Below are 26556 nucleotides of genomic sequence, written 5' to 3' on the forward strand. Positions count from 1 at the left end.
CCACCAGGGGGCGGTAGCACCCACTTTGGGAATCACTGATGTAGATGCTTAGAAAGCTTCTGACTGGGAGGAGTATCTGACTAGAGTAGTAGTATGATAGGAGAAAAGGCAGGACCACAGGAAAGTGTAAAAATAGACAGTAAGAGTTAACACAGTTTGGGGGAAAAGTTAAAAATTCAGACATATCATTCCACTAAATAGCTAGTTAGAGGTCTACAACTCCAGTCTCAGTAAGAGTTTTGATAAGTTTTTTTTTTTATTGTGACCTTGGGTAAGTCACTTAACACTCTTTGCCTAAGTCTTCCCCTTTGTTAAATGACGTAGAAAAGGAAATGGCAAGCCACTGTATCTTTGCTAGGATAACTTCAAATGGGTTCACAAAGAGTTGGACATAACAGATATGACTGAACAACAACTATACACACATGTATATCTGTGTAAATATATATGTATGTATATATATATATGTAAATATAGGTATATGTATATGTGTATACACACCCATATTATCATCAGGATTTATGCCTCCTCAGTTTGAGAAGGCTAATAGGGCAGAACAACTCTTTCTGCACCTGCAGTTAAACAAGTAGTAGGAATTTTAAAAAGAGATAACTAGAAGCAAAGTGTGCAATGAACATTTTATTTTCTGTACATTTGTCTTTTAAGATGAAGGTTTGTTAGGTATAATAGGGAAATAGTTCTCTTTAAATTCTATGAAATAAAATGCAGATTATGTTCAGTTTAACATTTAATTTAAAGTACTTTTCCAATCTTGTGAATTCTTAAAGAAAATATGAGTACACGAAACACTTACAAAATGCTAATTATGTTTTATAAAGGAAATTCATTTGTGTTCCACAATATCTCTCTTAAATTTACTCTGCATGTTATATTACAAGTATAAGGCATTTAGCAGAATATTTAAAATTTTTAAGACACCAAATTTTGACCAAAACAAAGCAAAAATTCCACAAAATACAATCCATTTTTAAGAAGAAAAAAATCAACATTCATTTTTTATGAAAGAGAAGAGGTTTCACCATCCCTGCAAGGATCTTGGGTAACTGTGCAGCAATCACTTCAGACATCATTTCTGGAAATTCAACACTCAATGCCCGGGACTGGATAAATGTGTTCAAGCAGTATAGATGAAGCTGTTTCACAAGCTGTTTTGTTTGACAAATAGGTAAGAAACACATAAGAAAAAGATACAACATATTAAATTCCAGTATCTCTTTTTTTTAAAGCACAATATTCTATTAACAGGCTAGAATACTTGAGAAGCATGTTAGGTAACTAGTAACAAATTTTTTCTCTGAGTCAAAAAGGAAAATTCCCCCTGTAATATGTGAATCTTTACATAAAGATTTTAAAAAGAATAGTTTGATCATGCCTATTACAAATAAATCGTATAAGCACTTGTAAAGCAAGATGGTAGAAATAAATATAATTTTTGCAATATTTATACTTACAAACTTTGGAGGAATGATACAAAATTAAATTTAAGTTTGAATAACTAAAAAAAAAAGTATGTAGGAGTCAACTACTGGTAATGAGAAAAGGAAATACTTACATCATGCAAAGAATCCATAAATCTTGTAAGTTGATAGAAACGCTGTGAGCTAGCCACAACTCCTTTCTGTCTCAAACCAATTGCCTTGATGAGCTCTCTAATGTAGCTTGATCTCATCTCATCAAACTGGTTCTGACTTCTCAGCCCTTCCAAAGGAACTAAAAGAAGATCGTTATTATTATGGGTAACATTTCCTGGAAAAAATAGTATATTAGAAATTTTTTGATACAGGTATAGATAATTCCCTAAATAATCCAATCATGATTTGCTTTTCTTTGGCTATTTGACTATATATAGATTCCAACTAAATAGTAATGATTATGTTACATGGAAGTATGAGGACAGATGCAAGCTTCTTTGGTTCACTGGATTGTCTAGGCAAGTAAAAAAAAGCTCACATGGCTTCAATTTTTCAATAAAAGTCTAAATTCAATCATTTTAAGTATCAACTTTGTCATAAAAGATCACCTCTTAATATCTAATTTTATGAATATATACTCTATGTATATTCTGAAAAATGATAGACAAAAAATCAACATGTCAAGCCTATGCTTGATGACAAATTTTCATATATTTGGTCTTATTTTGATACATGGCCATTGAAACATAATATAGAATTTTTTTAAAAACCCTTACCTTCCGTCTTGGAGTCAATACTGTGTATTGGCTTCAAGGCAGAAGAGTGGTAAGGGCCAGGCAATGGGGGTCAAGTGACTTGCCCAGGGTCATACAGCTGAGAAGTGTCTGAAGCCAAATTTGAACCTAGGACCTCCTGTTTCTAGGCCTGGCTCTCAATCCACTAAGCTACCCAGCTGCCCCTGTAATACAGAATATTTATTCTTACAACCTGTTAATTTTTTCACTTGCATATGATAAATATACTCATTAAACCCACAATTAGTGGTAAATTCTAGGTGTGAACCAAGATGTATCAAAATAGTGTCCTTAATAAATAAAGCTAAGATAGCTAGTTTCAGGCAAATGCATAACCTCTAATGTTATCTAAAAAGTGGAAAGTAATATTGACCCTCATAATAACTGTAGGAAAACAAGAAACTACTCAACACTTAGGAAGTATTATGATAAACCATTTTATAATATTGCTATTAGAATAATTAACTCTTTAGCAATCTCTTTTATTAAGTGAAATAAATTTAAAATATATTGTAAAAAGACACTAATCTCATATGTATGTGTGAGAAGTCCTCCACTCTATTCTCTTTTAGCAATTGAAGGACTGGAAGTTCTTTTAAAAAATCTGGTTTTGGTTTACTTCAGCTCAAATATTCCATAATCTTAATGGTAATGAGATACAATGTATTCCATAATGGCACATAGATACCCACTAACTGTGACAGCAGGAAGGATTTTAAGATGGCACCAGGATATATATACCTTTGAGTCTTGTGTCAACAGTGAAAACAATTGCTGCATTCCATGTGAAATTCAGTTAAGGCAGAGAAGAACCCTTTAAGAAATGATGCAGATAACTATAGTAGAGAGGTACCTAATGCCTAGGAGCATTTCTGTTATATAACTGGTGAGAATCTTTATGATGTCATGGAAGTGAAAGTATATCTAAACTGTTGTCTTATTTCTTTGTTCCAAATCTATTATGCCCCTTCTACTCTTCTACTAGAGTGTTGTCTCTCAATTTAAACTTCAAAACTTGAAAATATTAGAAAAGAAATTGTTTGAGGTCAAAAATGATGGATGGATCAGACATAGGGTGATAAATGGGTATTGATTACTTCAATATCTCAAGTGACTCTTGATTTCATTGGTCTCATAATATTAATTGATAAAAGATTGAAATCCACTTTATACCTAAAATGTAGTACTTAGCTTTCAAGGTCATAAAAATTCACCATCTGGTAACCAATTACTTTCTGACAAATCTCTATAAACTTCTTTCTGATTCCATCAACATCTCTCATGTCTAGCTCCTCTTTCTTATTTTTCCTGCAATTTCCCAAGATTAGGCCTTTATCTCTTTCAATTCGATTGAGTTTAGTTGATTAGCTATCCCTGATCTTCTGGACTATGCCATCCTGTCTGAGCTGCCTTCTGATTCCACTCCTACAGGATCCTTCTCTAACTGGTGATTTTGTCCCAGAACTTCCATTTTGGGTAAGGTACCCAGACCAGTCATATTTCATTCTCTGACGTTAGCCACAAAGTTCCCCACAGTGATTTCTTCCTTTCAACTCCTCTTTTATTTGTTGTCTTTCCCCATTAGAATGAAAGCTCCCTGAGGGAAGAAGCTGTTTTTCTTTTTTGTTTGCATTTGCATCACAGCCTCCATACTCCTAGTACATAGTCATAGTCAGCAATTAATAAATGCTTGTCATCTATGATGTGGGAAGGGGAGGGAAGGATTGAGACATTTGTAAATAAATTCTATTAATTAAAAAAGTACATACAGGTTTTAAAAGGGCTTAAATATTTTTATTAAATATTTTTGATTATCCTTATAATTTATTTTTCTTAGAACTAATTCTGTTGACCACCATTAATCTATCCTTCTTCCCTTCACCCTTGTTCTCTTTTCCTCCTATTTCCCTGCTGAGTGAAAGGCAGCTTTGGACTTTTTATTAGAAATGCTTATAAGTCTTCTATTTCACTGAAGGTCTACTTTTCCCATGTAGGATTATACTCAGTTTTCATGAGTTAATTATTCTTGTCTGTAAACCTATATCCTTTCCCTTCTGGAATATCATATTCCAACCTCCCGGCACCTTCATGAGACAGCTACCAAGTAGTGTATGATCCTGATTGTGGTTCTGTGGTACTTGAATTCTTTCTTTCTGACAACTTGCCATATTCTTTTTTGACCTCGATGGACTTGGACTTGGGTTATCATGTTCCTGGTAGTTTAATTTGTTACCACTTTCAGTGGGTAACTAGTAGATTTTTCTATGTCTACTTTGCCCTCTGGTTCTAAGAAACCTTAGCAGGTTTATTTTAAGATTTATTGAGGGGCAGCTGGATAGCTCAGTGGAGTGAGAGTCAGGCCTAGAGACAGGAGGTCCTAGGTTCAAACCCGGCCTCAGCCATTTCCCAGCTGTGTGACCCTGGGCAAGTCACTTGACCCCCATTGCCCACCCTTACCACTCTTCCACCTATGAGACAATACACCGAAGTACAAGGGTTAAAAAAAAGATTTATTGAAACAAAATTCCTTGGTCCTTTTTTTGGTTCATGGTTTTCAGGTAGTTTGTGGATTCTTAATTTCCCCCCCTTGATCTATTTTCCAAGTTAATTCTTTTTACTATGAGATAATTTTATAATTCTCTCTATCTTTTCAATTTTTAAATTTTTTTTATGTCTCCTGGAGTCATGGGATTCTATTTGGTCCATTCTAAATTTTAGGGAATTTGTTGCTTGGCTAATGTTTTGTACCTTTTGTGTTGTTTTTTATTCCTTTTGTAATTCTTTCTTCAACAGTTCTCATTTCTTTTCAAATTTTTCCCTTTAGCATTCTCATCTTATTATAAAAACATTTTAACTTTTTAAAAAAACTTTATTATTTCTACCAGGAATTCTGGTTCAATCTGTACCCAAGCTGTGTTTTGCTTTGAAACTTTGCTTATAGATATTTTGGAGTCATTCATTTCTTCTGGGTTTGTGTCTTTATCATAACAGTTTTTTTTAATTTGCTCATTCTTTTAGCTTATTTCCTGACTTCAACTTGATGTTAGTGCTAGACTCTGAACACTTCTGGAAGGAAAGTCTGAAGCAGTCTTATTGCAGCATTTTTTTCTGGGTATTGTTTTGTTACTGAAGGATCTTAGGGACAGCTCATATTCAGAACCTGTAAACTTACAATATTTACAAAATGATCTGAGCAACAGTGGACTGATACTAGACTCAGCTAACAATAAGCCAGATGACAAATTCTGTTAGCTCAGAGCCAGAACTGCATACTCTTCTTGGAACTCCTGTCATAGTTATTATTCTACAGGCTTTAGAATGGAATGGAAGCTGAAACCAAGCCTAGATCTGGTCCTGGCATCTGAGACATGTGAGCTGTTTTTGAACTTGCTTCCCTTTCCATATATATATTCTAGGGCTTATGATTGCTGTTTTCTCAGGAATGCCAATGGTAGGCATTGGTAGGCATAGGACTTTCCTCAATCAGCTCTGGATCTGTAATAAAGAACTGGTAATGGGCAACAACTCTGCCAGTTGGCACCCAATCCTGCTGGAAACTTTTGGGGTCTGAGAACATCCCTTGCTCTGGTGTACAGCCTCTTTTTGGGTGCTGGGAGTGCAATATTCTTGGTGAGTTCTTGGCTAACACTGTTGCCAATGTCCACAATGCTCTGGATCTATACCCTATACTGACCTGCACTAGAAAAAATGATTGAATATTACTTTTTCTTTCAATTTCCTCATTAGGATTTAGTCCAATATTTTTTAAGACATGTGTGGAGGCTTTTTTTGATAGGAACTGGGGCGGTACAGAACTTCTTGTACTGCTTTGTGCTACGTCTCCATCTTAGCTCTGCCTTATCTATGCATTTTCACAGGTTATTTTCCAGGACTTGAATGTTCTCCCTTATGAAATCCTTAAGTTCTCTTCAAGGTTCAACTTAAATGCCATTTCTTATATTAGGTTTTCCCCAATTTAAGTGATTTCCCCTTCAGCTCTCCCATCTCAAATTACCTTGTATTTGTAAGAATGGTGCTCCTTTTTGGTATTTTCTATAAGTTCCTTAAAGGTGGAGACTTTCCTTTTGACTGTGTTTCTCCAGTGCCTTGAACAATGCCTGGCCTACATCAAATTTATATTTGTTTAACAGAATTAAAATTGTGAAGGTGTGAAGGTAATACTCCTATTCTTGGGTGCTTTTTCTCTTTAGACATGCTATAAATAATCTCTATGCATCAAATAAATCTAATATTATCTTATATTATAAGAATGAATGAATCTAAGAGAAGGGTTAATTACTCACTTGTATTAAGAAGCAGTAATACTTTCATACAGAGGAACTCTTCATGGGTAACTTGAAGCTTGACAAACTCCTGTGGGATCTGCCACATGGTAAGGCATAAGGAATAGAATGATGATTCTTTCATTCGCTGTCTTGTGTCACAAAAGAAAAATAACAGAAAAATAGATGAAACAGCAGAAAACACAATAAAGTATCTCAGGAAACCGAACATTATTATTTTAACAGAAAATGAGATACTACTCAACAACTTTGCCCATTTTTGCATAGAGTTCTTTCATTTACAAATAAATTGAATATTTGGAATTTTCATGCAACAGAAACATGTTTCATAAAGCAGGGAAATAATGTATTTTATTTTACCTAAAGCTTTGATGATGAGGGGTTTCATACTGGAGTAAAACTTACTAGAAAATTAGGAAATGTTAGTACAGAAGAACAATTTTTGCAAAGGTAGTCAGGCAGACAGGAAGCATTAGAAAAGGCAGCAATTATATGTCAGATTGAATCATATTTTAAAATACAAAGACCAAAAGAGAAGTGGAAAAATTCCAATAACTATAAAGAAGCAAGATATGCTTATAAATAGAAAAATTACTATGGTTTGAGGGGTACAATAGAAGCATTTGTAGTAAGATGGTTTTCAAGATGGGATCTGCAGTTACAAGTTGCAATGATCTTAGATATCCAAGTTTGTAATGCAATTTGATTTACAAAAATTAGCTTCATAATTTTGTTGGGGGAAATGCATAATATGAGAGCACACAGAAAATTGAATTGGCAGAGAAGAATACATTTAAAATAATTTATAAGATAAAATAAAAATTCTGAAATTTATGGAATTTTACTTTGTTTTTTTAAAATTATTTTTGATATCTAGATAGTATAGCACTTATTGTGTGTATAGCTTCCTTATTTTATTTTTTAAAATAAATTTATTAATTTATTGATTTAAAATATTTTTCATGTTTACATGACATATTCTCTCCCTACTCTCTTCCCTCCCCCATCCTGGAGCTGATGAGCAATTTCACTGGGTTTTATATATATTATTGCTCAAAACTTATTTCTATATTATTCATATTCATAATAGAGGGATCTTTTAAAACAAAAAACCCCAATCATATACCCATAGAACCACGTGATAAGTCATATGTTTTTCTTCTGCATTTCTACTCTCACAGTTCTTTCTCTGGATGTGGATAGCATTCTTTCTCATAAGTCTCTCTGGATTGTCCTGGATCATTCCATTGCTCCTAGTAGAAAAATCTGTTACATTAGAGTGTGCCACAGTGTTGTAGTTTCGATGTATAATGTTCTCCTGGTTCTGCTCATTTCCCTTTGCAGTTCATGGAGGTTCTTCCAGTTCATAGAGAAATCCACCAGTTCATTATTCCTTACAGCACAAGAGTATTCTATCACCACCAGATATCAAAATTTGTTCAGACACTCCCTCCTTTACAAATTATTTTGCAACCACAAAAACCGCAGCTATAAATATTTTTTTGTACATTGTTCATTATTATCTCTTTGGGGTACAAACCCAGTAGTTGTACAGATGGATCAAAGGGCATGAAGTCTTTTAAATCCTTTTGTGCATAATTCCAAATTGCCTTCCAGAATGGTTGGATCAATTCACAACTCCACCAGCAATGTATTAGTATCCCAATTTTACCACATCCCCTCCAACATTTATTATTTTCCTTTACTATTATATTGGCCAATCTTATAGCACTTATTGTGTACTCAGGAAGATGAATTTAAATCCTGTTTTGGATACTTCCTAGCAACATAATTCGAGGCAAAATCACAACTTCTCTCAGATTAAATTTCCTCATCTGTAAAATGGTCATAATAATAGGATCTACCTCATAGTGTTGTAAAGTTCAAATAAGGTAATGCATGTAAAGCACTTTGCAAACCTTAAAACTTTTAAGAACATTAACAATTATTAGTTTTAAAGGTTATTATTAACACATGAAACAAGCAGGATTAAATTGGCCATTATAATTTGTCATAAATTATAACTATTTTTTGAAAAGATTTTTCTTCATGGTAGACACAAAGAACATTACAAAATTTTAAATATTATTAAATTAGCTTAGTTATTCTTTTTCTCAAATTTTTAGTCTAATCTTTCCAGTAAAAAAAAATCTTTTCGTGTTGAATGTATTATAACTTTTAAAAAGATAAAGTTCTCTTGGTATCTTCTCTCTGGGAGTATCAAGTTACTAACTTTATGAAAACTATGTAACTAGATTTATGTCTTTAACACTTATATTTAATTATATTTAAAATACTTTTAATTGAGAAAGTTACTTAAAATAGATATAACAGGAAAAGAATAAATCCTGGTCATCATATTATAAATAAAATGACATAATGTAATTCAAATTTTCTTCTTGAAAAGCATCCTTTTATATTTGTGATAACTGGAATAAATATTATTTAGTAAAAAATTTTAATAATTTCAAACAATTTTAACAGGCAATGAGCTATACTTACTCATTAAATATCAGATCAGGTGCAAAATACAGCATTTGACCACTGACATGTTTATATGATCTCCACCCCAATCCAAACACCATTAGGCTCATCCAAGAATATTGGATGAGAGTTATTTGATCATCAATGTGTAAGTTACGGAACCCTAGAAATTAAATGCAAAATTAAAATAGGTCAAAAGTTATTTCATTTTGAATTTAAAAAACACTTTGAGTTCTTGTTAAGTTATATGAGTTATATAGTAGTAAAATGTTATCAATCTAATTTCAGAAACTTTGATGTTACAATGCTGAATACCAATTGCTAATAAACCCATGTGAAAAATAAATAAATAAATGACAGAAGTAATTTTAAATTGGACATTGAGATTTTACATTTGTATGTTAACTGACATTTTTTGAAATTACTAATATAACTACTTTATTCAAACTCAAAGTTCAAATCTATTTACAAGTGACTTGTTGCAAGTGTTCAAAAAAATTTAGAAAAACAAAAAACTACAACCAATAACCCCACAAATACTATCTCTTAATAAAAAAGGATAACTCATTTTTTGATGACCTTTGAAATGTCAAGTTTTGGAGAACTCCAGAAAACAGCTATTAGTTCCTTCCCATAAATTTTAAATATCTCCTGATTTTAGAGGAGGGGCATACAAGAATGTAGCATTGGATTTATTTGTACATGTGTTTTGATTGAGGTTAGAAGGGAAGAAATTGGGACATAAAGAAAAAATTTTAAAAAGATAGAAGATAAGAGTAAATTCCCAAAGAAACTAGCAAAAATTTTCAGTTCATGAAAGTGGTCATTTCTTTGACTCTTCCTTTATACTACACTCAAGCCCAAGTAAGTTCATATATTAAGGGCATGATTTCATATCACTGTAGTGAAGCTGGTGCTTAAAATGTTTTGTCATGCATTTTTTAAAAAGTTGCTTATGAACTATTAATTTGCTTTGAAATTTTGGATTTTTGTATAGTGGATCTTCACAAAACTAATGCCTATGCAGATGAAGTAATTTCCAATATTACAAAATTAGAAGAAAATTGAGTCAGTATTTGAACTCAGGTTTTCTTCATAAAAAACTTTTTTTTAAAAACTCTACCATGGGCAGCTGGGTAGCTCAGTGGAGTGAGAGTCAGGCCTAGAGACAGGAGGTCCTAGGTTCAAACCCGGCCTCAGCCACTTCCCAGCTGTGTGACCCTGGGCAGGTCACTTGACCCCCATTGCCCACCCTTACCAATCTTCCACCTATGAGACAATACACCGAAGTACAAGGGTTTAAAAAAAAATTAAAAAAAAAACCTCTACCATGCTACTTCCCTTACTGGTTGTTTATATATCATATTATAAAAGTGAGATTTGAATAAGAAGATCATTAAATATAAAATGTCTGATGATATCTCCAGAAACAAATTTATTGTTAAAATGCTTCTAGCTATCAATAGCATTTTAATATGTCATAGGAATATTAAATATAAGCCTAAAATGCTTCCTATGACATACAATTTCATAATTTTAAACTATCTACATGATATTTATCATATGTTTTTGTTTTATTGTGTTAAGGAATATCTTTTTAATGGTAATCAGTTAAAATTTAAAATCCTTCAATTACTGAAGCTATATATCATCAACTTTTTTTTTTTTTTTTAAACCCTTGTACTTCGGTGTATTGTCTCATAGGTGGAAGAGTGGTAAGGGTGGGCAATGGGGGTCAAGTGACTTGCCCAGGGTCACACAGCTGGGAAGTGGCTGAGGCCGGGTTTGAACCTAGGACCTCCCGTCTCTAGGCCTGACTCTCACTCCACTGAGCTACCCAGCTGCCCCCTATATCATCAACTTTTAAACTTTTGTCAAGTCACTTCCTTTAGTGTACATACTCTACCTTTTACTGAATTAAAAATATTGTTCATTTTTATTGCAAGATTTAAAATAAGAGTAATTTTACTACATGGCAGAAAGCTAAAATTTGTTGAAGCATCTTAAATTTAAAAAACTGTAAAATCATTAACAGTTGTTTATATATATCTTGAATTACACGGAATAATTACTACTACTACTACTACTACTACTACTACTACTACTACTACTACTACTACTACTACTACTACTACTACTACAATTACTTTACCTTTTACAGTGTTTACTGTGGCAGTGCTAGAGTGATTTCAACATTTCAATACAGCAGTACATTTTTTTACTACAATATCATACATTATTATATGTCTGCACAAAGAACGGAATACTGAGATCAAATTCAGATTGAAGATAGTGATTAGGTAAACTTGGTACATTTCACATCATGTTGAAAATTAAAAGACTTCATGTAGAAAGGTGATTGGTGGCTACTCATTGTTTAACCATGAGTAGAGAAAAACAACTTTTCCATATAAGTAATTTGACCTGTTAAATTTCTGATAGGAACATTGTTACAAGAAGCTCGATATCAAAGATTATAGAAAAAAACCTTTAAAAGATGCAATTCTGAAGATAACTTGTGACCTGCTAGATTTTCCCCTTCTCATCTCTATCGTTTAGTCTTAAGCATATAAAATGTCATGATGTCATTAAAAGAATAACTCTGTGAAGAAATGTGGTTTCTTTTAACTTTGGTGAAAACAGTGGGATTATAGTACTCTTTGCTTCAGGCGTACTTTGGTTATATGTTAATGATCATATGGTACATATAGGAAAATATGGACTACTATTAGCAGTGGTCTAAGTACTGTTTTCATAGAGATGTTATCTGGATTATACAAGTGAATTGTTTCTGGGGAACCAGAAGCTGAGCAAAGTCCAGTAATATAGATTAAATTCTGCACATGAATTTTGTTGCAGTTGTTCAGTCATTCGGTCATGTTTGACCCTTTGTGATTCCATGGAAAACAGCTTGTCAAGCCCTTCTAGCTTCCACTGTCTCCCAAATTTTGTCCAACTCCATGTTTGTTCTTTCCATAACACCATTTCATTCCCTGCCTCCTCCTTTTCCTTTTGCCTTGAGTCTTTCTGAACATTAGAGTCTTTTCCAAAGAGCCCTGTCTTCTCATTTATGTGTTAAAATTACATAAGCTTTATCTTCTGTATTTGACCTTCCAATGAATAGTCTGAATTAATTTCCTTAAACATTGACTGATTTGATCTCCTTGTTGTCTAAGGGACTCTCAAAAGACTTCTCAACACCATAATTCATAAGCTTTGATTCAATAGTGCTCAGTTTTCATTATAGTTCAACTCTCACTTTGATATATTATTACTGGAAAAGCCATAGCTTTGACTATATGAATTTTTGTCAGCAAGCTGATCTCTCTTTTTTTAAGTATATTGCTCAGATTTTCTATAGTTTTTTTCTTCTAAGGAAAAAGGCATCATTTAATTTCATGACTGCAGTGACCATATGTAGTGATCTTCAAGTCTGAGAATATCAAATAGGCACTGTTTCCATTTCTTCTCCTTCAATTTGCCAATAGTGGTGGGACAAGTTGCCAAGATCTTGGGGGTTTTTTATGTCAATCTTCAAGATAACTCTCCTCTTTCAACCTCATCAAAAAGCTTTTAAACTCTTCTTCCCTTTATGCAATTAGAGTTGATTGTATATCTGAGATTGTTGCTATTTCTCCTGGCAACCTTAATTCTGGTGATTTGTCCAGTCTGGTATTTCTCATTATGTATTCTGCATATAAGTTAAATAAGCAAGGTAATCGCATATAGCCTTGCCATACTTTTCCAATCACTGCCTTGTTGTAGTCGAGAGACTTGTGTAGTTCAATGAAACTATAAATGATGCTTTGCAGGGTTACCCCAAATTGATCACTGTAGAAAGTTCTGACAGGAGGCAATCCCCTGGAGAAGGAAGTGGTAAACAAGTCCAGTATCTTTGCCATGAAAATTCCCTGGATGTGAATAGAATATGTGAAGATACTCAATATATGAATACTTGACCAATTATTGAAAGGATCTCATATGATGTTTAATTGTTACAAATTAAAACAATAGCTGAGCTCTAATAAAGAAGTAGATTTTAAAGGAATAATAATAATGATGATAACAATAAATAACATTACTATTGTCATGATTGTCAAAATTTTGGCTCTTGATACTGTCATACATGAATTAAAACAGTAGCAAAATAAAGAAGCACAAAAAATCAAAATACATGTTGGAAAAAATTTTAAAGTCTATCAGGGACAAGGAAATTACTTTCAGTAATGTAAGGTATTATCAAAAAAATTTGCTTTCTTTGACTACAATATTGGGACAAATATTTCTGAGAGAGGTAAGAAAAACATATGTTAAACTTCCATTTCTATTCCAAGTAGGATTCTCTGTAATTTCTATCAGCTTAATTGAATACTCTACTTTTTTCTGGCAGAATTTTAAGGAACTTTGAGCAGAGACTTGAGGTATTATTTTTTGGTACTATTTTGTTTTAAAAAATTTTTATTTGAAAGAAAAACTATCATAGAGGCATTGGAAAGCATACCTTAAATGATACTGTTGTTTCATTTTAATGACAGAAAATGAGATAAAGTATAGGGAAAAGACTGAGAATTGAATCTAGTTTACTTAAGAGATAATCAAGAAGAGAGGTGTGGGCAATCAATATACATATTTGAGAAAAAAAACTCTCATTGAGTATGAAGAAAATGGATATGGAATCATAGAACTGGGGAAAAACTGGATTCATAATTCTGTTTTTCATGTTACATCATGTATTCAACCATTCCAAATGAAAAAACCCATATAGAAATAAATAATACTCAACAACAAATGGCAATAACTTGAATTTTTGATAAAACTATATGAGCTTAAGTGGCACAGTGGATAGAATACCTGGCATAGAGTGAGGAAGATGACTCTTTCTGAGTTCAAATCTAGCCTCAGACACTTATAAGCCCTGAGAAAGTCACTTAACCATTTTTGCCTCAGTTTTATTATCTGCAAAATGAGCTGGAGAAGGAATTGCAAACCACTTCAATATCTTTGCCAAGAAAACACCGAATGTGGTCAAAAAAAGACTTTGACATGACTGAACAACAATATACAAGCCTTCGTATTTCTGAAATGAAATATATTGGAAAACTATTAACTAAAATAAAACTACCTGCTTATAGAAAGTTCTCAGCATAATATGGAATTTTATTTCAAGTTCATTAATAGGTTGGTAGGAATTCAGGACATATTTTGACAGGAACATTGTTATAAATGGTGAATAGACATTCCTAAGACATCTCACAAAAGTCTATTTAACCCACAAAATATTTTATAATGAAAAACAGAAAGCTATACTAACAAATCAGCAAAGAAGTAAAATGGAATAATAAATGTTATCTTCCTGCTTAACAAAAGGGGGTTCAATTAAACGTAGATGAATTAGTTCTAGAATAAATGGGGTTTTTTTTGGAGTCCATGGATGGAATTCAGGGGTCCATGCACTTTTGATGGAAAAAATTACATCTTTATTTTCACTAAACTGTAAATGAAATTTATTATTTAAGAAGTCCATAGACTTCCTCAAAGTGAGAAAAGGTTCAGACACAAAAAAGGTTAAGTATTTATGTTCTCAAAGGTTGAAGATGTAGGTTTCATTGTTCCAAGCTCACATATTTTTTGATTCACCTCTTCATTTCTTTCTTCCTAATGTCTGCCCATGTTAATATCAATTTTAAGGAATGAACTGGTAATGAAACACTATAAGAAAATTGATTCTCTTTTCCTCTTTTGTTCTAATCCTAATAGATAGGATGAGAATACTATAAGCAGCATATTATTACAAGCAGAAGGAAAATCACAAGTTGAGATGTTTGGTAATAAAGACAATCATGATAAAGAAATATGTTCTTAGGACTGTTCCCAGGTTCTGGGAATTGATTTTAGTGATTATGTTCTGCTTTACTGCAAAACTTTTGCCTTTGTCTTTCTTTGACATCACTAGTACAACTCATGTCTATCAACTGTTCTTGGGTCAAGTTAATAGATCACAAAAGAAATGGAGAGAAAAAATACACAAAGAGAGAAGAAGATAATTTTCCTGTGGTAACTGGCAAGCCTCAAAAGAGGAAAAGATGAAATGGACAGACATAGGCATGGAGGGACATCACAATAAAGTTTGGTGTACTATGGGCTAGTTAAACTACTAGATCCCCAATACCACTGTCAATGGCCTGATGTTATCAGTCAAGTGAAGTTTAATGGAAAGATATGTAAAATCCTATACTTTTCTTTAAAAATAAATCAACTTCTTAAGAACAAGATGATAGAGAGTCTCCTAGATCATATGAAAAGGATGTGAAACCTTCAGTGGATTATGATTTTGATAAATCATTAGTTCAATTAAATAGTCCTAAAACTATGCTAACTTGGCAGCATTAAGAGAACCAAAGTATTCCAAATATTGATTTAAGAAAGAAAGGCCTCAGTTTCAGAGAGAAGTTTGGAGTCATTAAAATATTGTGTAATTTTCTACATAAAATACTGTAATCCAAACTGCTTTCTTTCATTCAAGTCAAAATCATTAAAAAATCTATATCTGTCCAAGAGTTGTTTTATGTAAAAGTACTACAGGTTGTTCAACCAATTATATATTATTTTGGATCATAACACTCTTCATTCACTTGTTTTTTCCTCTGTAGATAGTTCGGTCAACCTTTTTCAAATGATTATGGATCTCTTCATAAGAGGTATTTCAATTTTCCAGAACTTGATGAAATACGTAGAATAGTACCTCCATCCTAGAACATCTGCAGGACCTCACTTATAAAGGGAAAAACTCTTTCATCTGAATTCTATTATTCTTAATTTCTGAGGCAAAAATATTTACAAGTAGACTTCTTGTTTTTATCTAACTTTTATATTGATAATGTTATTGAACAACTTCTTTCTGCAATTACACCTTTCAGTGAATGCTGTATAATTTTCATTATCTGTATAGAAGAAACTTTGTTTCATAGTATGCTGTACCAAATCAATTGATTTCTTTTGTCAACAAACAACATGCACAAGGGGAATCTATGCTTTAATTTAATAGCTTTATATTTTGTGGTTTGCTATTAAATACTCTTTGAAAAACTTGGCTCTTCTCCTATCTTCGTCAAAAAATTAAGTCTTTAAAAAAGTTTATGCCTGGGAATAGTGCTATAGAACAATCTCCAAAGTATTAAAAAAGCAAGTAATCAAATGGACAATGAAGATAGGTGTGGATGTGGTTGTGCTTTTTTGGTGGGTGTGATGACAAAGACAGATTCTGGACTTTCATCACTGTAGGGAATTCCCAATATTAGAATCCTCTACTAGTGCAACTTATCTTCTCCAAGAGAGTCCTGTGGGACTGAGGAAGTGTGGTTTTCTCAAGAACGTGTCACTAGAAAATATTATAGATAGAATTTGAATTCAGGTCTGCTTTAATACTATTTAAAGAGTATAACTGTCTATACACTATTCCAAGTGTAGCATAACACTTATGAATAATTGCACACCAGAAGTGGCTTAACATAGGGATGTATGAATGGAAAAGGAGGTGCACTGGTCATGAATCCAAAGTTTAGAGATTAATGGATAGCCTTTATATTCTACTGGTGCTCAAATGATGCCAAAAGCCCTACACTAGAACAAAGTACCCTGAATATTTGACTTCTAGCCTTGGAATATTTATAAGAGGGCATAGACAAAAGTAATAAATGAGAAACTAGATGGATTATGACCAGAACCATCAGAGGAAGTATTCATGTTTATGAGATCATCAATCAAAGGAATGGGAAGATAATCCAATTTCTTGGTCATATCACATTTGGAATATTGTTTCTATCACCAAGACAAGAGCTGGTTATGGACTCCAGAGTCCATAGCAAGAGTTCTGGCATTTGAGAGAGAGCTTAAAAATTTAAGCATAGCCTGGGAGCCTGGCTAAGAAAACTGCCAAAAAGAAATGAAACACCTGAAAGGGAGCTTTGTAAAGAATCTATGAGGAGTCAAAGAGTATCAAGATTTTGCAGATCTAAAATTGAGTTGCCTTGCCCAAATGGATTCCCTATATGGATGTCCCACTATCATTGAATTTTCTTTCCATAGGTAAATATGTACATTTTTGTGAGGCAGTGATTTAAGTTTAATATTGGAGAGTTTTGCAGATACTCATTATTATACCATCTTAGCATCTGCTTTGAGCTAATTTTGTCTACTAACACAGCTGTTAACAGGCATCATAAATATAGAAGCTGAAGTTATTGTTTTAAGAAAATTAATTTACAAGGTGTCCTTGAACCTTAAAATAGTAGCTACCCTCTAGAGACCCAAATCACTAGTGGGAGTGCTAGGTGCCCAGAAGTGTTACACAAATACATATGCACATGTGGTTATATCTCTGTGTGTATAAATGCACACACACACACACATATGATTATATATTCCACTATAAGTTTGTATTTTGTGCACGTAAATAAAATATACAATTCAAATATATCTTATTGCAATTAAAAATCAGGCCAAGAAATGGGACAGAAGGTTGACATAAAAGATATACTATGGATGGTCCAAGTTGCAGGTTCTCATTAAGTATTAAGGAGGCTGAATATAACTTAGGAGAATGCAGATTCTGGACACAGCAATAGCTCTCAAACATTATGGATCCATGTATTACTCTGGTAAGGAAAAGGGACTCAGAAACCATTTACCTGGTTGATTTTTATTGGCCACTGTGAAGAATATCTTACTACAATGGGAAGAGACCAGTGTTGTTTTTAATGAAACACTAATGAGATTTTCTAACTATTATTTCATTTTGTCTTCTCAACACTGTCATATATGTAGAGAAGGTTATAAAATTTTCTCTTTAGCGCTGAGAAAACTGAGAAAGAAAAATTAAATGATTTTTCTAAGGTCATATAATTCTTGTGCTATAGAACCCATGTGCCCTAGAATCTGACATGGCTCCATGCCATTCAATCAAGATAAATAAAAAAATGTGAATACTGCCATATTCTAAACTTTTAAACTTCAAGATAATATAATCTATGGACCATCTAGAAGATAGTCTTTTGAGCAAAAGGGTCAAAGAAAAGTCAATAAGGAGAAAATAATACTGATTGACTTGGATAAATGTTAAGTGAGATCAATTTTTTCAGAATTTTTTAATGGGGGGGGTGTATTTTTCACTTCCCCAGTGTGAAAAAAGATTGTTGGTAGTAGTGTGATTATAATATCCATTTTATCCCGTCTGTCTTATCTTATTAGTTAAGTGACTTACCTCCAGCAGAGATAGCTTCCATTTACAAAGCAAACAGAAATGCCCCAAAGACTTGGTGAGAAACACAATAATAGCTGTGACTTTTGAAAGTTAGTCTGCAGTTACAGATCAAATGGTAATACCTAAAGATGATTTTATGACTCAGCAATTGAGAGCTTGAAATCAACATATTTCAGGGGTGAGTAAAGAATATTAATTTTCTCAGTTCCTCGCTCCTCCTCTTCCTCCTCCTCCTCTTCCTCCTCTAAGCTGCTAGCCATAATTTATGTAGGGTAACTGAAGGCTTCTTTTTAATCATCTTTCTTGCTTTAGCGTTTTATTTCAGAGTCCTAAAAAAAAAGTCTTTTGATGAGAAAAAAGACAAACATTCTTGTTTTCTAAGAAAAAGATAGAGTAGAATTTTTCAATATTTGTTTATTCTCCCTTGGATTAATCTATTCAATACCTGGGGGGAAAAGTTCCCATTGTTATATGAACATCTTCTTCCTATGCCCCTTAAAAGTAAGGTAAAGCAACAAATCCCTAGGTATTATATAACATTTTTAAAATCTAGATTTCCTTAAAAATTGTCCTAACCCATTAGGTTTTATGTATTCATCTAACTAGCCTTTCTTTTGGCAATATACAACTTTCAACTTACTATTAATAGATGATTCATAATCTTTAGCACTTGGCACATTGCAGATTCTAATTAAGTTCTTGTTGAATTTAACTTATTAAATTTTAAAATCTAGTTTGACATGGGAAGTTATGTAATTTTAAAAGTAATTTTATATTTTTTTCTTGATCTGATTACCAGTCTTACCATTTTATGGTTCTCCTATGCAGGACCAATAATTATTTTCTGAATACATAATATGCTTTCTCACGTCCAAGCTCCTGTATTAAATGTCCTCTTCTACCTCATTTTTGAAATTCTGTTCATTCTTGTGAGATTAACTCAAATACTACCTGTTCCAAGAAGTTCTCTAACTTCCCCAATGGGAGAGAGATAAAAGTTCTAGTCTTAGAGTCATTCATTAGACAGGTTTCAAATTGTGTCTGATATTAGTTGTAACTCTGGACTACTTTCTTAAATCCTTTGAACTGAACTTCAGTTTCTTGTAAATTTGGGATAATAATACATGCGCATGAGTTATCTAAAAGAGCTAGTGTGAGGACATAATTTCTAAATCATCATGTGTTATGTACATGAATTATTATTATTATTATTATTATTATTATTATAGGCACCTAATAAGTGCTTGTTCTCAAGACAGTAGAGAATGCTCTCATGTTGACATCTATAGCACTCGGTTTGCAAAAGGGTATGTGTAAGAAGACAAACTTCAGCCATTTCTCTACAGTTTTGTAAAAGCTTCTGAGTACTACAGCCCTGAAAGACATCATGGCACAGTGGATAGAATGGAGTGAAGAGTGATTTGCCTTCTTGACATGCAGTCAGGAAGACCTGAGCTCAAATCCTGCCTCAGATACTTAGTAGCTATAATATATAGTCCCTGGGAGTTCTCAACCCTTTTGAGCCACATGAATACAATGGGAATAACAAAGCAGCAAAGGGCTGCTCTGAGAAACAAAAAATATTTTGGACATCTTAACTGTTGCTGATTACAAAATCCCAGGATTTTAGAGCTGGAAGTGATTTTAAAGTTTATTTAGCCCAAACTCCTCATTTTCAGCCCAAGGATTTCTAATTCCAAATCCAATGTTCTGGGCAACACTGCCTACCCAACCATGATGATTATGATGTCTATAACATTAATTCACATCAGGAGGCATCAGTTTCCTTAAAAATATTTTCCTCATCTCTTTTCTTTTAATTTGTTCTTTACACCACTTCTATATGGCTTCATTATGCAGATATCTGATCATATTGCATACTTTACTCAAAACCCTTCACTGGTTCCTTGTTGACTTCTGAGTACAATTCAAACTGCTTTGGGTTTGCCTAGCACTCAAGGCTCTCTACAACTACGGTTTTTCAAGTGGCAAGTTCATATTTGGCATGGAAAATTTATGTAGCAATTGGAAATATCCAAAAGTGGAATGGGCTGCTGTAAGTTAGGGCGTTCCTTCTCACTGGAAGTCTTCAAGTAAAAAACCACTTGTCAGATAGGTTATTAGAGGGGATTTTTATTCAGGTATACTCTACTAGATTAGTGATGGTAAACCTTTTAGAGACCGAGTGCTGTACCCCATCCCACCCTCACCCAATGTCTGGCGCACCCTGACTTCACCCCTACCCCAACACATATGAGAGGGAAAAATCAGAGGGGTGGGTGAAGTGAGGAATGTCCTCAGTGAGTGTAAAGAGGGGGAAGGCAAGTGGCCCAAGCCCTCTGCTTCCCTCCAGCTCTGCTGCCTGTGAGCCTCCCATTTTACCCCCTGTGCATTCCCATTGGGCTGCTGGGAAGAGGGGTGGATGATGTGAAAAAATGTCTTCATGCCCAGTAGAGACGGGGAGGGGAGCAGCTCTACCAGAATCTCTCTGCCTTTCTAGTATTGACCTCTGGGGGGAGGAGGGAGAATGGCACACCTGCCCACAGAGAGTACTCTGTGTGCCATCTTTCACACATATGCCATAAGTTTGCCAGCACTGTACTAGAGAGTTGCTGAGGGTTCTTCTAACTCAGAGTCTGTGAAATTTGAAGTGATCCTACTGATAGAAACCTCCTCAACTGTTTTTCTACATATGCTTCATCTATAATCTCATATTTCTCTTTTCCTATGTGGAGACTATTAGCAGTTCAAAACAAGCCAATCTTAAAGCTACATATTCTTTTGGGTTTGGTCATCACGGCAAAAATAAAATGTTGAAATCATTTAACAAGGATCAACATTAAGAGTCAAGACCTGTGGGTCTCCAGCTGTCTATCTTGTTAGGGGCGACTTATCCACACCTGGTCCTAGGACTCATTCTACCAACATCTATCATGGACTAAGCTGATTAAATATGGATTTCTCAACAAATAATTAGCTAAGATTCAGCACTTGAGCACCCCTCTCCCCCATATACTTCATGTCCCTATATTCAATACCTAAACTGAATGTACTCAATAAGGATTCTATGCTCTGCTCATTTTCTTTCCTTTCAACCCACATTGCTCCAGTTTTGTGTCACTCATTAACTGCTCAACACTCCATATCACAAACACATATGGGGCTATGCTCTTTGAATAACCCCAAGGGATAAATAATAATTGCAGACACTTGCAGGAACACTATGTCTTTCCTGAATGGTTATTTGCCCTCTCTCTTCTAAAACTGAATAGTTCCTTGTCCAGCTTTACCTTATATTATCTTCTCTCCATATTGCAGAGGCTTCTGCCAAACTGTACAATTCAATGTCCCCTGTGGACATCCCACACTTTCCTGGCTCTGTGCTTTTGCTCACATAAATTCTTTCTGGAATGCATCTGTTCCTGCTCTACTAATTGAGTTCCTATCTATTCCTTAAAGATCAAGTCAAATGCCTTCTTTAGTATGTCTTCCATCTCCTGGCTCCACATAAAGCCTTTCTTCACTACATTTCACAAATTTACTCTGGGCCCCTCTGATGTGCTTATAGTGTACAATTTTGTACCATAACTCTTTAGGTATGTGTCATATGCTTTTACTAACCCATAAACTAAAATGAGGCCTGAAATTATGTCTTATCCAAATATTGCATCTCAGAATGTACAACACATGATAGTTCTATGTTTGGTGAAGTAAATTGCTGAACTGACACATGATAACCATTTGGTTCTTTTTTTTTAAACCCTTAACTTCTGTGTATTGGCTCCTAGGTGGAAGAGTGGTAAAGGTGGGCAAAGGGGGTCAAGTGACTTGCCCAGGGTCACACAGCTGGGAAGTGTCTGAGGCCAGATTTGAACCTAGGACCTCCTGTCTCTAGGTCTGACTCTCAATCCACTGAGCTACCCAGCTGCCCCACCATTTGGTTCTAATGGAACCAATTTGATGAACCGTTTAGTTCAAAGTGGAAATGACAACTAGAAATGATAAGAACTGAGATAATAAAAATAATGATAAGTGGCTCCCTTTCCCTACTTGATTCAACTTCAAATAATCACCAGGGAAAGAGGACCTCAATGACAGACAAAAAAACGCACCAGTTTGAGTCTTTTCACATATGACCAAATCTTCTTATTGGTTGTCTGTAGTATTTAAGGACAATTACATGGCAAATCCTGATAACTCATCTCATCGATCAATACAAACAAAAATGCTTCAGTGAATGAGTAAGTATGATATTCAGCTTAAATATAGCTCACTAGGTATAGTAAGAAATCAAACATGGTCTTTTCTCAATCCAAACAGCTATTCTGGTGAACATTCTTAATTTCTCCTAATCTGCTCACTCTGTTAACAAATTTGGCAATGTAGCAATTTTTGTATGCTTACATCATTTAGTATTCATTTATGTGTATCACCCCTGTTCACTTTGGGGACGTGGAAGGGGACTTGATTTGCATGACTGGAAGTCTTTGAGTATAACCACAAGAACTGATACAGTTTGATACATAAAATACACAATGGGACATTACTTCCTTTAAATGGCATACTGGAGATGCTGCCTGTACTCCAGTACTTTTATTACTGTGTAGTAAATAAGACTTGTTTATATGGTTATCTAAATATATATGTAGGTTGTCAATAACAATATTTTCATCTGATAAATTTTTTGATGTCTTAGGCAACCTCTTTTTAGATCCCAACAACCTGGTATGCACAATTCTTTAATGACTGGCATTAGTATTAGTTTCAATTGGGAAAGCCAAATTATATTTAGAAACAAAGTTATTTTGACCCTAAAAGATACTATAACATACTGACCTGAATATCTGGGAAAATTTTGGTTGTTCCCATTTCTTCACAAAGGAACTAAATATAGTATTATAATTCAACAGTTAGGAATATCAGCCTTTCAAAGCAAATTTGTGAAAAGAATTTTTTAAAAGTAGGTAGAAAATGTTTTCATTAAAATTTTAATACACTTAAAATATAGAACTGCATTTCTACATCTACTTATTTCTACTTCTACTTATTTCTAGATGAAATTTGTAAACTATAAGCCACAAAATAGACTGGTAAATTTAGTCTTACTATTTAAACAATATTTAGGGGTGGAGATGGACACTTTTTGGTTAATAGCATAAGTAAGGTTTTACTCACTGAGACATACCAAACATTTGTTTTCTCATTATCATAATTAGATTTGCAAATAAAACTTGTTGGAAATTAACCATGGGGCAAAATTTACAAGTAATGACTTTCTCATTTTGAGGGGGATACATTGGTTTTGGCAGACTATATATAACTTTGTTCTACTCTTAAAAACATACCTATATAAAATGTTTTTAATAAGATTGGCTTGAAAATTATGGTTTCAGTTTTGGTTTATAGTTATTTTTTAAAGTAAATGTTGAAAGAAAAGCTATGACATAGACAAGCAAAAATAAAAATATCTCCTAAGAATAAAAAAAGATGAAGACAAAAATATAAGCATCAATTTTAAATAATAGAAAATGATTTTTCATTCAAATTCACTAGTGTTGTACTTATTATAATTTTATTGAATTCACATAACATTAGTGCACCATTTAAAAGCTTTTGAAAGTAAGGCCTGTGAGGGTAAATAATTTGCTCAAGATCTGATGATAGTGACAGAGTAAGCATTAGCAGCTAGGGTTTTTGATTCCCATTGGTTTAGAAAAACTAAACAGGTATCTTTGTCACAAATGGGTTCAAAAACATCCTACAAATACATATATATACATATATGTTATTTGTCATACATTTCAAGTGGGAAATTGAACAAAAATATATTCTTTCCTGTCTATCTCCTATCAATAAGAATGTAAATGGTAGTATTTAGGACTTTTGACTTTGTTCAGCCTATAAACAGACAATATTTTGCCTCTATTAGAATTGTAAATATAATTCATCTTTGTTTCCTGAGTGTGCCCAAACTACTGTTTTACAAATAAGAATCAGATCCATAAAGATTGTTTTTAAAAAATTTTTTGTTGTTCAGTGGGTATACTGGGAGGAAAAAGGGAAGTGAGAAAAGATTCTTCCCTTTCTATGTAAGGTTATGAGGGCAGAATAACTATGTTATATTTTCTCTAGGTCTTTCAGTCTAAAATAAACTAGGAGAAATAATCCAAGAGAAAACTACTCATTCTTTGGTTGCTGCTACCATAATTCTCTCAGCAGCTATGTCTTTTTTGGAATCTATTGGAGAATTAAGCACAAACTTTGAAGTTAAGCACTTTTATTCTTGTTATGATGATTCAACCTGGTTATAGATACTAGTAGTCGATAGATTATTCTGTTCTCTGTCTAGGCACAAATCTGGCTTAAGTCATAGTTATTAAGAGACTCATTTCATAGTGTCAAAAATTGTTTTATTTTAGGAAATAACTTTATTGATTTTTATTTCTTTTATGATTTTAAAACCTCCCAGTACATTGTGAAAACATTTTATTTGTTTTTCAAACAAATATTTTAAATCACTTTCAAGTTTCATTTCAGTTGCGTTTGACCTTATGACAAACTAGAAATTATTTAAGAGTTGTAGTCAATGCACATTCATCTTTTCCTTCCTTGAATTAGTATTACACATAAATGTAAAACACCAAAGTCTAGTTCTTCACTGTAAGGTACCTGGTACTGCTCACTATCAGTTTGATATATATAATTCTTAAATACCCAAAAGAATGGTAAGCAACTCATGGACAAGGACGGTCTTTTTCATTCTTTTATATTCTTTGTTATTCCCAGTACTGTACTAAGGACACAATAAATGATCAATAAATACTTGTTCATTCATTGATTAAAATCTATCATCAATTATCTGATTATGAAGTTTATTGCATCAACTCTTATTTAGTTATTTAACAATCTGTTATTGTAACAGGCACAGTAAATTTTAGAATACTTTTTGTCATATATAAATTGTTTTTACCTGGCAGTGATTTAGACCACTTGACTACAGAAAGGAGTTGCCTCTCAGCTAGTTGATTTAGACTGTTCAGCAAAGAACTGGATGTTTCAGGTTTTGTGTTGTCATATCCTGCATAGATAACATCTGGCTCAATGCTCATTAACAGGTTGATCAGTGGGTGAATCAACTGCATTTCTTGATTTGGCGAAAAGGTGATTCTCTGTGTTAGAGCTTGGCTTTCATTTGGAAGGCCCACTGTCTGTGGGAGAGCAACAGCATCTAACGCTCTCATAACTCTGACTTTATTGAACTTTTTAAATTTTCGACCTAAAAAGAAACACACACATAAGTTAAAAAATATAATTAGCTGATTCCATATAACATACAACATATCAAGAAATATCCATTTATAAAAAATGTCATGCTACCTGGTAATTCTTTGAATTCAGAGATATAGAGGATCATAGACCTTATGAGGAATGTCACCTTTTCTCTTTTTTTCCCCATAATAGCTCAATGACCTTTTCCCTTCCTGTTTACTCTTTTTCTCCTTTTCATCCAAGTTCACCCTCTTCTCCTTCCCAAATAGTATTTGGTTAAACCGAATACAAAAATCAAGAAAATATTTTACCAAAGCTTGCAAGTATGGTGAACCATCCACACAATGCCTTTCAACGTAATCGAAGCTTACATGCTATTTTTTGGCCATTCTCTCTTATACTGATACTAAAATCCAAAGATCTTTTTTTAGGAAAATTCATATTTTTCCATGTTTTCCCAATGCTATATTTGTAAAGTTGTTTTGAGCCTAACCACAGGACTTTACATTTAATACAAATTTAATATTATTAGTTTTGTCTCAGATATCTAGTGAGATGAGATCAACCTAACCTTTTGAAATAAATGCAACTTCTCCTCAAAAAGGATTATGTACTAAAAAGGTATGTGTATATTAGGACACATAGTTTCAACATGTCTTAAGTAAAATATAAGATCAACCCAATTCGATAAGCAACAACTAAACACCTGCTATATCAAGGTATTATGCTAAGCACAAGCTCAGAAAAATTAAAAACTTTAAAAGTTAAATTATATACCATTACAAAGTGCTATTGTTTCATCATGAAATGGAAATGAATTAGCTTGCTCCAAGGCTGGACTAGTGGAGCATAAGCTTGTCAGGTCCTACTAAACTGAACAGATTTTAAATATGGTCCCACCAACATAGTTAAACCTTGTTAAATGTTAAAGAGTCTTATCACTAGCAGACTAATCATTGGGTGATCAATTCTTTGGCCATAGATACTTATGAAAAATATAAAAATAAAAATAG

At 33.4% G+C, this 26556-nt stretch overlaps 1 protein-coding gene across 6 annotated transcripts in view; it reads right to left on the reverse strand.

Annotated features, from left to right (window-relative positions):
- Nucleotides 1-652: 652 nt before the first annotated feature.
- PGR (progesterone receptor) overlaps nucleotides 653-26556 on the reverse strand; it is a 99299-nt gene continuing 73395 nt past the window's right edge. For 5 of the 6 annotated variants that reach the window (XM_044666244.1, XM_044666243.1, XM_044666242.1 and 2 more), the window contains 5 exons: nucleotides 25245-25550; nucleotides 9034-9178; nucleotides 6532-6662; nucleotides 1574-1731; nucleotides 653-1166 (listed from right to left, as the gene is read on the reverse strand). In XM_044666244.1, the coding sequence (XP_044522179.1) occupies nucleotides 1011-1166; nucleotides 1574-1731; nucleotides 6532-6662; nucleotides 9034-9178; nucleotides 25245-25550 (896 nt within the window). In that variant the 3' untranslated portion in view covers nucleotides 653-1010. The remainder of the gene's footprint in view (nucleotides 1167-1573; nucleotides 1732-6531; nucleotides 6663-9033; nucleotides 9179-25244; nucleotides 25551-26556) is intronic. The other variant, XM_044666246.1, reaches the window with a different exon arrangement.

Source organism: Gracilinanus agilis, chromosome 3 (genome assembly GCF_016433145.1).
Source record: "Gracilinanus agilis isolate LMUSP501 chromosome 3, AgileGrace, whole genome shotgun sequence".
Taxonomy (NCBI): domain Eukaryota; kingdom Metazoa; phylum Chordata; class Mammalia; order Didelphimorphia; family Didelphidae; genus Gracilinanus; species Gracilinanus agilis.